Source organism: Mastigoproctus giganteus, chromosome 5 (genome assembly GCF_048544385.1).
Source record: "Mastigoproctus giganteus isolate SK-2022 chromosome 5, ASM4854438v1, whole genome shotgun sequence".
Taxonomy (NCBI): domain Eukaryota; kingdom Metazoa; phylum Arthropoda; class Arachnida; order Uropygi; family Thelyphonidae; genus Mastigoproctus; species Mastigoproctus giganteus.
In genome coordinates this window covers 202,137,875-202,151,387 of record NC_143579.1, presented here as the reverse complement: position 1 = coordinate 202,151,387, position 13,513 = coordinate 202,137,875, and the positions used below count along the sequence as shown (strand labels likewise).

The 13,513-nt window shown below is 36.1% G+C and overlaps 1 protein-coding gene across 1 annotated transcript in view; it reads right to left on the bottom strand.

The window, feature by feature from the left end:
- LOC150086010 (A disintegrin and metalloproteinase with thrombospondin motifs like) overlaps positions 1-9,105 on the bottom strand; it is a 63,094-nt gene extending 53,989 nt beyond the window's left edge. Inside the window, exon 1 of the mRNA XM_090374770.1 lies at positions 9,060-9,105. Coding sequence (XP_090230896.1) covers positions 9,060-9,089 — 30 coding nt within the window. The 5' untranslated portion in view covers positions 9,090-9,105. The remainder of the gene's footprint in view (positions 1-9,059) is intronic.
- Positions 9,106-13,513: the final 4,408 nt, after the last annotated feature.

Genomic DNA, 13,513 nt, shown 5'->3' with positions numbered 1-13,513 from the left:
AACTATATAATATTGATGTAAATACACTATAGTTTACCCATAAGTTTAACTACATAACGCAGTGTACTGAGAATAAATAACAGTAGTCTTCTCTGCTAGAGAAGTGTTATTTATTTGAAGTAGTGCAATACCTGGTATCTTGTTGTGAAGGTAGTCACAATGTGAGATAAAATCTAAACGATGCTGTTACACTATGTATGTAGTTAAACTTATGGGTAAACTATGGTGTATTTACACCAGTGTTTCTCAATCTTTTTACTCTCGTGGCACATTTTCCAAAGAAGAAAAATTTCGCGGCACACCTACGTAGTCATAGAAGAAGAAATTTCTAAATTTCGCGGCACACTTGGAAAATTTTGCGGCACACTAATGTGACGCGGCACACCCTTTGAGAAACACTGATTTACACCGATATTATATAGTTAATTTCAACCCATAACATATTATGTCTTGAGCATTTAGTCTTCAAAATATTATCATTATCTTCACCATTTGGCATCTCTCATATTGTGGAATTAACTTTGCAACCATGATGGCATGTCTGCATTACCAGGGTACCTGCCCGCCCACTGATGAGTGAACCAACAAGCTCCGGAAGGGTACCTGCCCACCCACCGATGAGAGGCCAACTAGCCTTGAAATGGTCATTAAGGAAGCCTGATATTCACGGAGTTTCCGAGAATAGGTAACAACAGTCTTCTCTACTGGGGAAGCGTTGCCTATTCAAGGAATTTATGAGTTTTTGAGTGGTGTGAGTTGAAGGAGTTACTGTCCCTTTCATTCTTCTACACAGTTTCTTTTCTTCTTCCACCACTCCTGCTATAACTTTCCCTCTACTTTTTGCTTTTCTAAGTCTAATAGGGATAAGTGGATAGTAGAGTTATTATCTCACACATATACAAACAAGCTCCGAAATGCGGCTGGGTGGTGGTGGTGCCCACTGAGAATAAATAACAGTAGTCTCCTCTACTAGAGAAGCGTTATTTATTTGAAGTAGTGCAATACCTGGTATCTCGTTATGAAGGTATTCACAATATAAGATAAAATCTAAACAATGATGTAGGTAGTTAAACTTATGGGCAAACTATAAAAAGTATACCAAGATTAGAGGAGATCGTGTAGAAAAATAACTATTAACTTCTGTTACCAATAATTTCTTTCATGGTTAGGCAAAAAAACATGTCAATAAACCCATGTAATATTGGAACCATTAACTACAGATATTTGTATGATACTGCTCAAAAATGGGATATTCATTTCAAAAAGAGACACTCCTACTATTTTCATAATTTTAGTTTTCAGTTGAATAAAAATTAAGTATTAAAATTCAGATAAATACATTCAAAAGGTGCAAATCCATTCAAAAAAATATAGTTTTCATGTAAAGCGTGAAAAGTTACTTCTTAATGTTAAAAATTAGTTACCAAGGAATCGGGTAAAATAAACACTTAAAATATTTTTAATATTGTTTAATTTTATATTATTTTAATATTTATCCCATTGGAGAGCAGGTGTTTATAATCAGTGCTATATTAAGATGGAAATAATGGCATACACAGAACAGCTCTTAAGGATGAAAAAAAAAGAATAGTATAACCAATGAATCCTTTTTGTACAGTGATAAGATGATAAAATGAATACAATATTACTGGGCTTACAAATTTTCATTGCATCAGAGAGCTTAAAACTCTTGACACAAACCTGGATGTCATTATGCTTTTAGTTTTATACACAAACTATAAAGAAACATTAATATTTAGAAGCAGTGTGTAAAGTGTTCAGAGTAATAATTCCATTTATTTTCAACAATGCCAAATGATTGCAAACTAAAACAATAAAATAAGTTATACTTTTAATACTGAATAACAATAGATTCCACAAAAAAAGCTTAACAATCTTACTTATGCCATATATGCTCATAAAAAAGTTACTTTTGAAAGGCTATACAAATAAAACTGCTGATTGGTATCTGTACTTGTTATTTGTTATTCTGTATTATAAACTGAGCAGTAAATACAGTGCTTGAAAATATTGTAGTTCAGAGAATATTGTTCATCTGGGTAGCAGAAAATTATTTCAAATGAATTGACTCAAAAATGCTTAAAAGGTTACAAATATAAACAATATTCTAATAGCAGAACAGATTTTCAGCTCTCAAATAAAAAAAAAAAAGTAAAGTATTATGAAGTCAATTTTCCAAAGCGAAGCACAGACTAATGCAAACAATCCATCCGTGATCCAAAAGTATATCAGTGAGTCCTTTTTTTAAGCAGTGGGAAAATATTCCCTGCAGGGAATATTTCCCCAGTAATTACTTTACAGCCTAGTCTGGCTGTAAAGTAATTACTGTACGCAGGGAACATTAACACAGGCCCCACAAGGCAAACAGCCTCATCAGGACTGTCTTTCTCCTCCAATTTCACTTTTCGACAACTTATGGCAATGTTTTTCAAAAGTGTGAGGTGCAGCTATGTGGAGGATACTTGGTTGGAGGATGAGATTTTAAAATTTACTTGATATTAATTCAATTGCAGTGATATAATAGAATAGGAATTACAAGTCATAATTTCATCAATGAAAACTATACATATATACAACCTGTATGTTAATATTAACATTGATAAGGAATTTGGGAGCTAATGTGGCCCCAGTGTAAAATGCACAATGGACCCACTGTAGATATGAAGGTCAAAAAGCAACAGCTCAATTCTAACATATAATAAATCAATGAGAGAAAAAAAAAAAAAATGAAATAAAAACATTTTCAGTTTTTAGATTTTTTTTGCCAATTATTACAAATAAATTTAATTACTTAAAAAATGTAATACTAAGGTCTCAGCTGGGCCCTTTGAAGAATTGCTGGTCCAGATACCATAGACCCCCTAATCCTCTTCTCTCGTTGGGCCCAAAAATCGTTTGTACAGTTGAAGCTCTTTATAACAACTCTCTTTTTAACATCTCAGCATGTTATAATGATCAATATGGCAAGTATGGGTCAATTTCCCATACACCTAATGCTATTTTACATTCATTATAATGATCCTGAATGGAGAATAAATTCTCTATAACAACCTAAAAATTTCCATCATACTATCTTGTTTTTTGTTATTTATATTACAAAAAGCAACAATAGCATTTTATTACAATATTCACATTTCAAAATGAAAGAATGCAAACATTGATGCTAAGAATGAGCTTGCAGGATGATGGCAAGAAATCACTCACTGGAATCCCCCCCACACTGCAGTGCTTACAAAAGCACTATATCATTACTTGGAAGACTGCCAAAGCAACTGAGATGTATCAATATTAATTAGCAGTCTCACTGTCATTAATAGCACCACTAATTTGCATTTTTGCAGAATATGAAGTTCTGAAAAACTGAAAATTTGTTCTCTCCTGAAGTTTCTATATTCATTTGGGGAGCCTAGGGTATTCCTGCCCACAACACTTGTTATTGTTTCTTGAGTTATTGTTTTTGCTATAAGCAAAAACAATAACTCAAGAAATGGCTTTGATTTGAGAATGAAAATGCTACCTATCCACTTGCTACCTATCTGAATGAAAATGCTACCTATCCACTTTTCCTCCCCAACATAGAAAAACCATTTTCAATGCTTTTCCTGAAATATACTAAGAATGAGCTTAGGTCAGTTTTATTTAGAATTCATGTACATTTCTTATTTGTTTATTGTTTAAAGAAGGGGTTCTTAACATGGTGCTCACGAGCACCACTGTGCTCTTAAAAAAATAAATTTTGCTTGCGACTGATCCTAAAATGGGTGTTCGTGAGTACCTTCACTTTAAGCTAAAAATTTTATATACTGTATAAATCTTTGTATTTAAAAAAAGTGCTTTCTATTTCTCAACTTTCGGAAATATTCTATAAAAATCCATGCCAATCTTCACTAGAAAACCCTTTATTTTGTTAGTGATTGGAGGAAAATTATATATTTTGCGATGTTTTAATTTCAAAACCAGTCAAGGTTTGACACTTTGACGGTATTCTTAAAATTTTTCTTATTAATTATTGTTAATTTGATATTTATTTAGTAAGAAAAATTTTTACAAAATACTTTGTTGAGAGTACGATCATTGTTGCCATAGTGTCACTCCAGACCAAGGATACTGCCTCATGCGATTCTCAGTTTCTGATTTTAACAGGTTAGAACAGGTTTGAACAGATTTCGGTCAGCTGCACTACTGCAATGGGTAATGTATATGTAGAGTGCTGCCTTTAAAGATGATGAAAGTATTATAGTAAGAAATCTTTTGATTTTGTGTGCAAATGCTTAAATATATTTTCTTTTAACAGATTTAACTAAAATTACTAAACCCTATCAAAATGGATAAGTCTTTTAAAAAAGACCCGAAATGAACATGAGAGAAAAAATGATGCATTAACACTACCTTCACAGTTATCTGATTTAGACCTATACGTTTCAAATGCAAAGAAACAAAAAATTAAAAAGTATGCATTTCCGTCCTCTTGAGAATATGATTATTTGGTAATTATCTATAGTAGTGGGACTGGTGTAATTTGCTTATTATGGCAGGCAAGTTTGGCTGGCTATTGGAAGTTGAATTGTGAAAGACATTACCAAACATGCCATAGGAATTTTCGTGAAGCTTTTCCCAAATTTAGTGATATTAGAAAAACGTTAAGAAAAAAAAAAAACCTTGAAAGACAGAAAAATATTTTAAATTTAGGTTAAGCTAAATTTAAAGTTTGGTCCTTGAGGTTGTCACAGACATTCTCTCAGATATGCCAGACAAGCTGTACTTGCTACCTGGGATTCTAAAACACTGATGGAACTGATATTTGGGTGACATACAAGTCAAGTAGACCTAATTTCGGCAAAGTCCGGACGGTCTGTGACAGCCAAATCCTCTGCTTGCACCTTCACGATGGTGGGACTGTAGTAATCCTGGGTATAACCTCCATGCACAAGCACTGTGGGTGACCACCCAGGTGTGAACCAACGTAAGCAGGGGTCAAGGTGTGGCGCCCCTCTGTGTTACCAGGCAGTGCTAGGTGGTAGATGACTCTCATCAGCCAGTGCAATACCACAACTTTGCTTATTGGAGGCTTGAAGAGGTGGAACTCATGTTTAGTCTCCAGAGCTAAGTTCCGGTCAACCCTTCCCCATCTCTTCCATCATGCAGTATGATTGATGACTTTTGAGGTTACGATGAACATCGTGGCGAGATCCAATCTTCCTTATGTTTTTAGGGTACAGCTCTAAAACAATGTTCGCATGTCGGCTGCTAGTTAGTACACCGGACCGAACCTATTGGTAACTCTCTAGGAGGCTTCCGGATCAGCAAGTGTATAATCTTGCTACCTCTACTCTGCCAGATAGTGACTGAAGGGAGTCTGAGTAGTGTGTATGCGGGGGGGGGGGGGGGGGGGGGGCATTGTCAAGGCCATGTTATGTCAAGGATCTGAGTATATTCTTACCATGTGTATGCCATATCCAAAAATTTCATTACTTCCTACAGCATGTCCCACCCACTTTTTCTTACTATTGAATATACCATGAGTTGTCAAACTAATAGAGTAAGCTTATCTGCGAAACGATATAAACCTCCCAAATACTTCCTAGTTCATTTCACAAATATACGTTGTTTCAATTCTAATCTCAACAATGTTCATTTCCACTTACAGTCTGCCAAACTCCATGTACTTTTTCTGACGGAATCTCAGTTATCGGTTGATTCAACTACTGCTCATCTCAGTTGCCCAAATTATTCGCTGTATATGATTCCTTTCGCCTGAAAGGTGGTTTGTTGTTGTTTGGTTTTTAGGAGCATTAGCAACTAAGGCCATATTGCTCGGGGATGTGCGGTGGTCATTCCATGACCTTTCCGCATCCTCCGTATTTGGTGGTGACGGGCTCGAACCCCGGTCTAATCAAGAAGCGTGTGCTACGCACTGTTGCTCCTTCCCACCTGGCTACGAAGGCGCCCCTGAAAGGTGGTACTTGTGCATATGTCCGTTCTGGTATTCCCTGTCAGAGATTTGGTAACTTAGAATCTCCTCTTTTCAATCTTCTCTGGCTTAAAATCTCTCTACCTCATTGTGTCAAATTCATCTGTTGTCTCAACCATTCTCCCAACTCCACTAATCACTTGGAGCTCTTTGACTTCCTCTCTTTGCAACTTGACTTTCTCCAGTCCAACTTTCCTAACAGTGAGGTTATTTTCCTTGTTGATTTTAATGATCACAACTCCAGCTGGCTTCCGTTTTATAGTCACACCAACCCAGCTGGTCAAGATGCTGAGGCTTTTGCAATTACTAATGACCTTACACAGATTGTTCATTTACCTACAAGAATACTGGACAATCCTAACCATACAGTCAACAAGCTTGATCTTTTTCTCATAAACAACCCTTCTAAGTACACGGTTGAAGTGACAGGTCCTTTAGGCACCTTAGATCACAACTTGGTGATTGTCTCTTCTCCAATGGAGCCTTTATCTCATGGATATTCCCAACCTCGTATTATTTGACATTACAAGAATGCGAAATGGGATGACCTGCAAGATTTCTTTTCTTTGTTTCCTTGGTTGGATTACTGTTTGAAAACTTTTGATTTCAACGTTTGCTCAGATCGTGTCAGTGAAATTATTCTTGCAGGAATGGAATCCTTTATCCCACACTCCACTTTTAAATCTCATCCTTTATCTAAACCTTGGTTTTCCAATAAATGTGCTAAGGTTGTTCAAGAGAAGAACATTGCATATTGTAATTGGCTTGTTTCTCATTCTTCAGTTTCATTTTCTGCCTACACCAAAGCTCGCAACAATTGTAAAGCATTTATTAATCAGTCCAAACTAGAGTTTGAACAGATTAAGAGTAGAAAACTTGCTTCTTGCCCTAATGGTAGCCGAGCATTCTGGTCTCTTGGCAAAGCTATTGGTCACAACTTTTGCCCATCTCTGCTTCCACCTCTGTCCAAACCAAATGGGTCTGTTGTCACTTCAGCCAAGGATAAAGCTGGCCTGCTAGCATCCCACTTTTCTTCCAACTCATGTATTAATGATCTTGGTAAAACACCTTGCACCATTCCCAACACGCTACATTCAATGCCTCCTGTGGTCTTCCGTCAAAAGGATTTTGACGAATCTTGTTGTTAGAAAGCTCCAGGTCCTGATAGTATTTCTCCACTTGTTCTCAAAACCTGTGTTCCTGAACTTACCCCTGCCTCTTCTTTGCCACCTTTTTTTACTTTCTTATTCCAAAGGTCTTTTTTCTTCTGCTTGAAAATTTTCTCACATTCAGCCAGTTCCTAAAAAGGATGACAAATCCCTTCCATCCAATTATCGTCCCATTGCAATTACTTCTACTCTTTCCAAAGTAATGGAGAAATCAATTAACCGCCAACTCTTAAACTACCTAGAAACCTTCCATCTGAACCACAATTGCCAGTATTGATTCCGTCAGTGTCAATCCAGTGGTGATATTCTGGCTTATGTTACCCATTTATGGACAAATTCAATGGAAAAGTTTGGTAAAACACAAGCATTTGCTCTTAATACCTCAGAGGCTTTCGATCACGTTTGGCATAAAGGGCTTCTAAACAAGCTTCTATCTTATGGTTTTCCAACTGTTTTTTTGTAATTGGTTATCCAGTTTTCTCTCTGATCGCTCACTGAGGGTGATGATAGATGGCTCTCTGTCTTCCAACTTCTCCACTAATGCTGATGTCCCCCAAGGTTCAGTTCTTTTCCTCTTGTATATTAATGACCTTCTTCCATTGACTGGAAATTCTATCCATAGTTTTGCCGATGATAGCACATTGCATTCCACTTTCCATTTTGAGAAACCTTGCCCTGCTCAATTCAGCTTCAACTTCTTGAATATCCACTACCAATTCCTTAAATGGCGATCTCCAGATAATTCTCCAGTGGAGCAAAGACAAATTAGTTGATTTCAATCCTTCTAAAACTCAGTCTTGTCTTATATCTCTCAAAAAGGATTCTTTTGCTCCTATGCTTATCTTTGGTGACACTCCGATTTCTAGGCAAAATTATATATCTCTTTTGGGGATTACCCTGACTTCTAATCTCTCTTGGCACAAGCACATTACAAATACTACTTCCTCTGCATCTAAAAAACTTGGTTTTCTCTTTCCTCTCGGTGTTACTTTTCTTCCAAACAACTGTTCACTCTGTACAAATCACAAATCTACCCTACCATGGAATATTGTTCCCACATCTGGGGTGGTGCTCCCGAAACCTCTCTCAGGCTTCTTGATTCCGTTCAGAAGAGGGCAGTTAGGTTAATTAATGATTCATCTCTAACAGAGTCTCTCCACTCGCTGTCTCATAGACATACTGTTTCTGCTGCATGCCTCTTCTACAGATATTTCCATGGGCACTGTTCTTCCGAATTGGCTTCTATAATTCCCACTCTCTCTTTCAAAACAGTCCGAACACATGCCGCCACCAGCCAACATCCATTTACTGTCCAACTTCAAACTCACAGAACCAACTTTTCATCTTACTCGTTTATTCATTCAACTGCTTTTTTCTGGAACAACCTTCTCTCATATGTATTTCCTGACAATTACAGTCTACAGAAGTTCAAGTCTAATGACAATAAATATCTTCTTTCATCTTCTCAACCTCCAACCCAAGCACAGTACTATGTACTACCTCTCGTGTTTGGGGTTTTCTTAAAAAAAAAAAAAAATCACAAATCACCACATGTGCTGAGTGACCTGCCTTTAATTCTGACTGTTCAATCAAAACAAAAAAGATAAAATGTAACCCACATCAAATCGCTTTAAACTAGTTTACATGGAACTAATGTAATAAAGTAAATAAACAATCACCACACAGAAAATTCAGTTAAAAGAAAAATCATTATTGAAAACATTCTGACAACTACTGAGTGCAATTATTACAATATATTTTAGTATCACAATCAATCAAAAACTTTGGGTAAGAATCTCCCCCCCCCACCCCAAATATCTGAAACTGGTCCAAGGTAAATCCTTGAATATTCCATAGACCTAACAAAGCAAAGCCCAAACAAGAAAATTAGCACTCACTTTGAAGAATGGGGTCATCTGTGACTGCATCTATTTGGCTAAGAAGATGAGGAACTGGATTTTTTGGAGAACGTGGAATTCTTTTAATTGCAGAAATGCGATACTGAGAATTAATAATTCCATCCTGAAATTAAATGATGAATATCTCTTTAAAGAAGAAAAATCTATTGATAAGCAGAAATATTAAAGATTTGATCACTTGTAATTCTTATGAATAAATGAATATTATATAAATGCAGTTTAATTTTAAAAAAAGGAAATAGTTGCATGAAACGCAGGAAAGCAATTCCAGAAACTAATTAAAAAAAAACTATCAGCTTCTATTAGATGTAATTCAGAAGATCTGTAAATCATCAAAAGTCTATGTACACTATCCTCTAAAATGTATTCCAACATCCTTCTGAAGGTAAAGAATAGTGTGAGTGGGGTATATATAGAGATAACAAATAAAAATAAAAGTGGGCTGGAAACAATGTGAGATAACAGAAAAAGCAAATATGAAGAACAGTAAGGAACTTAATTCCAAAGAATGTTATGAGAAGGTGAAAGCCCATCCCTTACTTTTACTCTTGATGGTGGTTATGTTTAAGTAAATCCCAATTCAGGCGTATGTGATTGCTGTCATCCAGTGGATTTTTACCTGCAGATACTTAATGAAGATTAACTGCTATTAATCAGATAAACAGTATTGCTTCCTCTTGCCTCTTTAACATAAGAATAGATGCATGTATACTTGCATGTACACCAATACTAGAAGTATAGTAGATGTTTGTTTGTTTGTTATTTGGTTTTTAGGAGCATTAGCAACTAAGGCCATATTGCTCTGGGGGAATATGCGGTGGTCATTCCCTGACCTTTCCGCATCCTCCGTATTTGGTGGTAACGGGCTCGAACCCTGGTCTAATCAAGAAGTGTGTGCTACGCACTGCTGCTCCAGCCCACCTGATTATGGAGGCACCAGTAGATGAACTTGAAGTGTTGGTCAAGACATTAAAGGTGGATATTGTGGGATATCAGAGACATCGGATCACACAGATATTAGGAATGTAGAAGTGGAATTTGGGGAGTACAATGTGTACAGAAAGGATAGACAGGATAGGAACGGAGGAGGGGTTATGCTGTTAATTAAGAAAAACATAAAATCAAAGGAAGTACATTCAGTTGACATAGATGGATAGTGTAATGTTGAGTCAGTTTCCCGAAATTGACTCAACAAAACTGGGAAAGCTAAAATAAGAGTAGGAGTGTGTTATAGGCCTAATGACTCGAATGAGTACAACAAACAATTGTACAGAGAAATAGGGTGAGCTAGTAAATCAGAATGTTTTATAATGGGGAATTTTAACTTTCCAGATATTGACTCGAACTTGTAGATCGGTCATCCGCACACTAGCAAGACTTTTGTAGATTTATTGGATGATTGTTTTCTGCAGCAGCATGTTCGAGAGGCAACCAGAGAGGGTAATACCCTTGATCTGGTTATCAGCAGTGATCATTTGTGTATTAAGAATTTGCAGATAAAGCAACCACTAGGTGGCAGTGATCACAGTGTACTGATGAGGGATTTACTTAAAGATATTACCACCAGGGGTAAAGGAAAGGGTTTTTGCTTCCATAAATGTGACTACAGTGGTCACAGACAGTTTTTAAATTCTGTACAGCGGGACCAACTGATGATGTTACAACAGCATTCAAGGAATTAATCGTGGAAGCTACTAGACTTTTCATACCTATTCAGAAATATTGTTCAATTAGCATCAGTGTTGCCAACTGTAGTCAGCTGAAAATAGCTGAACCACAATGCAAAAATAGATAAGATCCATGTTAACAATGAAAAAAAAATTTTTTTTGTAGCTGAAGGGAATTTAAGCGATTGGTGTATATTTTCCGAAAAATGATAGCAGGGGGGGGGTGTTCCCCTACCCTGAATTCGCCACTGCTACTGTGGATCATTATAACATTAGGAAGAGGATGAGGTCATATAATGTGGTGCTGCATTTTGAACAGGGATAATTGGGTTTAGTGCCAAAAACCTTCAATGTTCAGTTATATATTCACATTTTGGATGGTTTCTACACTTTCACAATTCTAAAAAACTGGGCCTTTCATATTACAGCATGACAATGCTCTGACATATAAAGCCAGGGATATTTGCACTTGGCATTACTCTTCAGCCCACACTCAATGTGTGTTCTGAAAATTTTTCATTACCAAATTTATCTTTTGTGTGGTGCGGTCCCAACCAAACTATGACAACACCAAAGTGTATTGCCATCACCATAATGATAAAGGCCAATTAATTAGTGTAGTGGTGTAAATGTACTGTAGTATGACGTTAGGTTATGTTAGGTTATGTGTGGCTGGCCACTTAGCCTAACTCTCAGGTAGCAGAATTGCCACCAGCTAGTTACCACCCCTGGCACATGGAGCTGGGCCACGGATCTATCTATACCAATCTTTGCAAAGTACCGATCATGAAAACACTGCAGCAACACGAAAATAAAAAAAATATATATATATATATATATATAAACTTATATATTATACAACCAATAATTTTATGTGAAATATTAATATATATATCTATAACAGGTAGTATTTAAACTGTCACTATTATACCCTATTTAGAATGCTGTCTATGTGTTCACATTTTGTTCTATATGCAATCATTTTTATTCAAAAGTGTTTTAACTTGGTGAGTACTTTATATATATATTTTTTACCTTGGTAATGAATTGCAAGAACTTCACTTGTGTCACTGTTCCTCTCCTCTGAATTTCCCATTCTCAATGGTACTATTGCCAGAGTTCTATAAAGCCCAATTCCTCTACAGCAGCATTTCTTTACCTGTGGTCTCTGAAGGTTTCCAAAAATAACAGTTATTTTAAATCTTCACCTCACATTTTACTGGAATTTTATAGTATATAATAACTACCATTATATTTCCCTATAGCTATTATTTTTCCATTTCATCCTTTTTATATATCAGAATTATAACTGCCTTCTCCCAAGTCAGCTGTATGCAGCTTTTTTTTTTTTTTTTTTTTTTTGTGTGTGTAACTCATTACAAAAAGCATGTAGCATGTCTATAAAAACAGACCATACATTTTTTGTGTAGTTTGTTTTACAGACACACTACATAAAATATTCAAATTTAAATATTAACATATTTAAAATTAAATAATTCCAAATTGATATTATCTTCATCACATGCATTTTTATTTTTGCTGGTTTTAAAGTGTTATCTAACATTCTATTTAGCTAATTAAAATAATTGTTATGAAAAATTATGCTTATTGCAGTAAAAGTCTCAATCTGTTAATCACCATAATGTTAATAAAAAAATAAATTCCTGGGAGCACCAATTTTTTTTCAAAAATATAATAATGCCATAATCAATATACCATGGGCTATTTAAAACGAAAACAACTGAAATAAAAATTGTATTTAGGTCTGCTAAGCTATCTAGTATTGGTGGCCGGGGGGGGGGGGGGGAACTACTAGATGACTAGTTCATGAGAGCACTAGTAGATGTGGAATCGTCGGGACAGACTTATCATGGTCAGATTTGTGGCAAATCTGGTCGACATGGTCATTATACAAGTTTATATGCCAACCCCAAATACAGTAGTGCTGACGAATTAGTTGAGAAGACATATGAACAGCTGGGGAAATTAATACGGAAAACCAGATCAAGAGGCACCATGATAATTATTGGGGAGTGGAAAGTGGTGGTTGGAGAGAGAGAAGGGAAAAAAAGACTGTGGGAAACTTTGGTCTAGGTGTGAGAAACACAAGAGGTCAATGCTTAATGGAGTTTTGTACAGAAGATAGTCTAATGGTAGCAAATACATTAGATACATTATACATTCTTCCATGTATACACTCTGCAGAAGGTATACATGGAAGAATCCTGGCGACTCACAAAGGTACCAAATTGATTACATCCTAGTTAAACAGAGATACCGTAACCAAGTGAAGAAAGCAATGTCCTATCTGGGAGCAGATGTATCTTCAGACTACTCACTCATGAAGATGAATGTGGAACTAAAATTTAAGCACCTGAATAAAAGGAAATCATTCATGAGATGGAACATTGAGAAATTTAGAGAGGAGAGTGCAAAAAATGTGTTTCAAGATCTGACCAATGTTATCGCAACTGAGGAGACTACGAACGATCTAGAGCAAAATTTGTCTTTAATCAAGGAGATGACTTGTAAAGCTACATCGGAGGCTCAGGAGGAAGATTGAAAAAATTAGAAGGAAGCCTTGGATCACAGATATTTTACTGCAGACAATGGATGAGAGGAGGAGACTGAAAGACCAAAAAAAATGATGATGATCAAAGGAACTATCATAGATTGAAGAATGAAACTGAGAGGGAATGGAGGAAGGCAAAAGCACAGTGGTGGGTAGAGAACTGTCAAGAGATTTAAATGCCCGAACAACAAGGT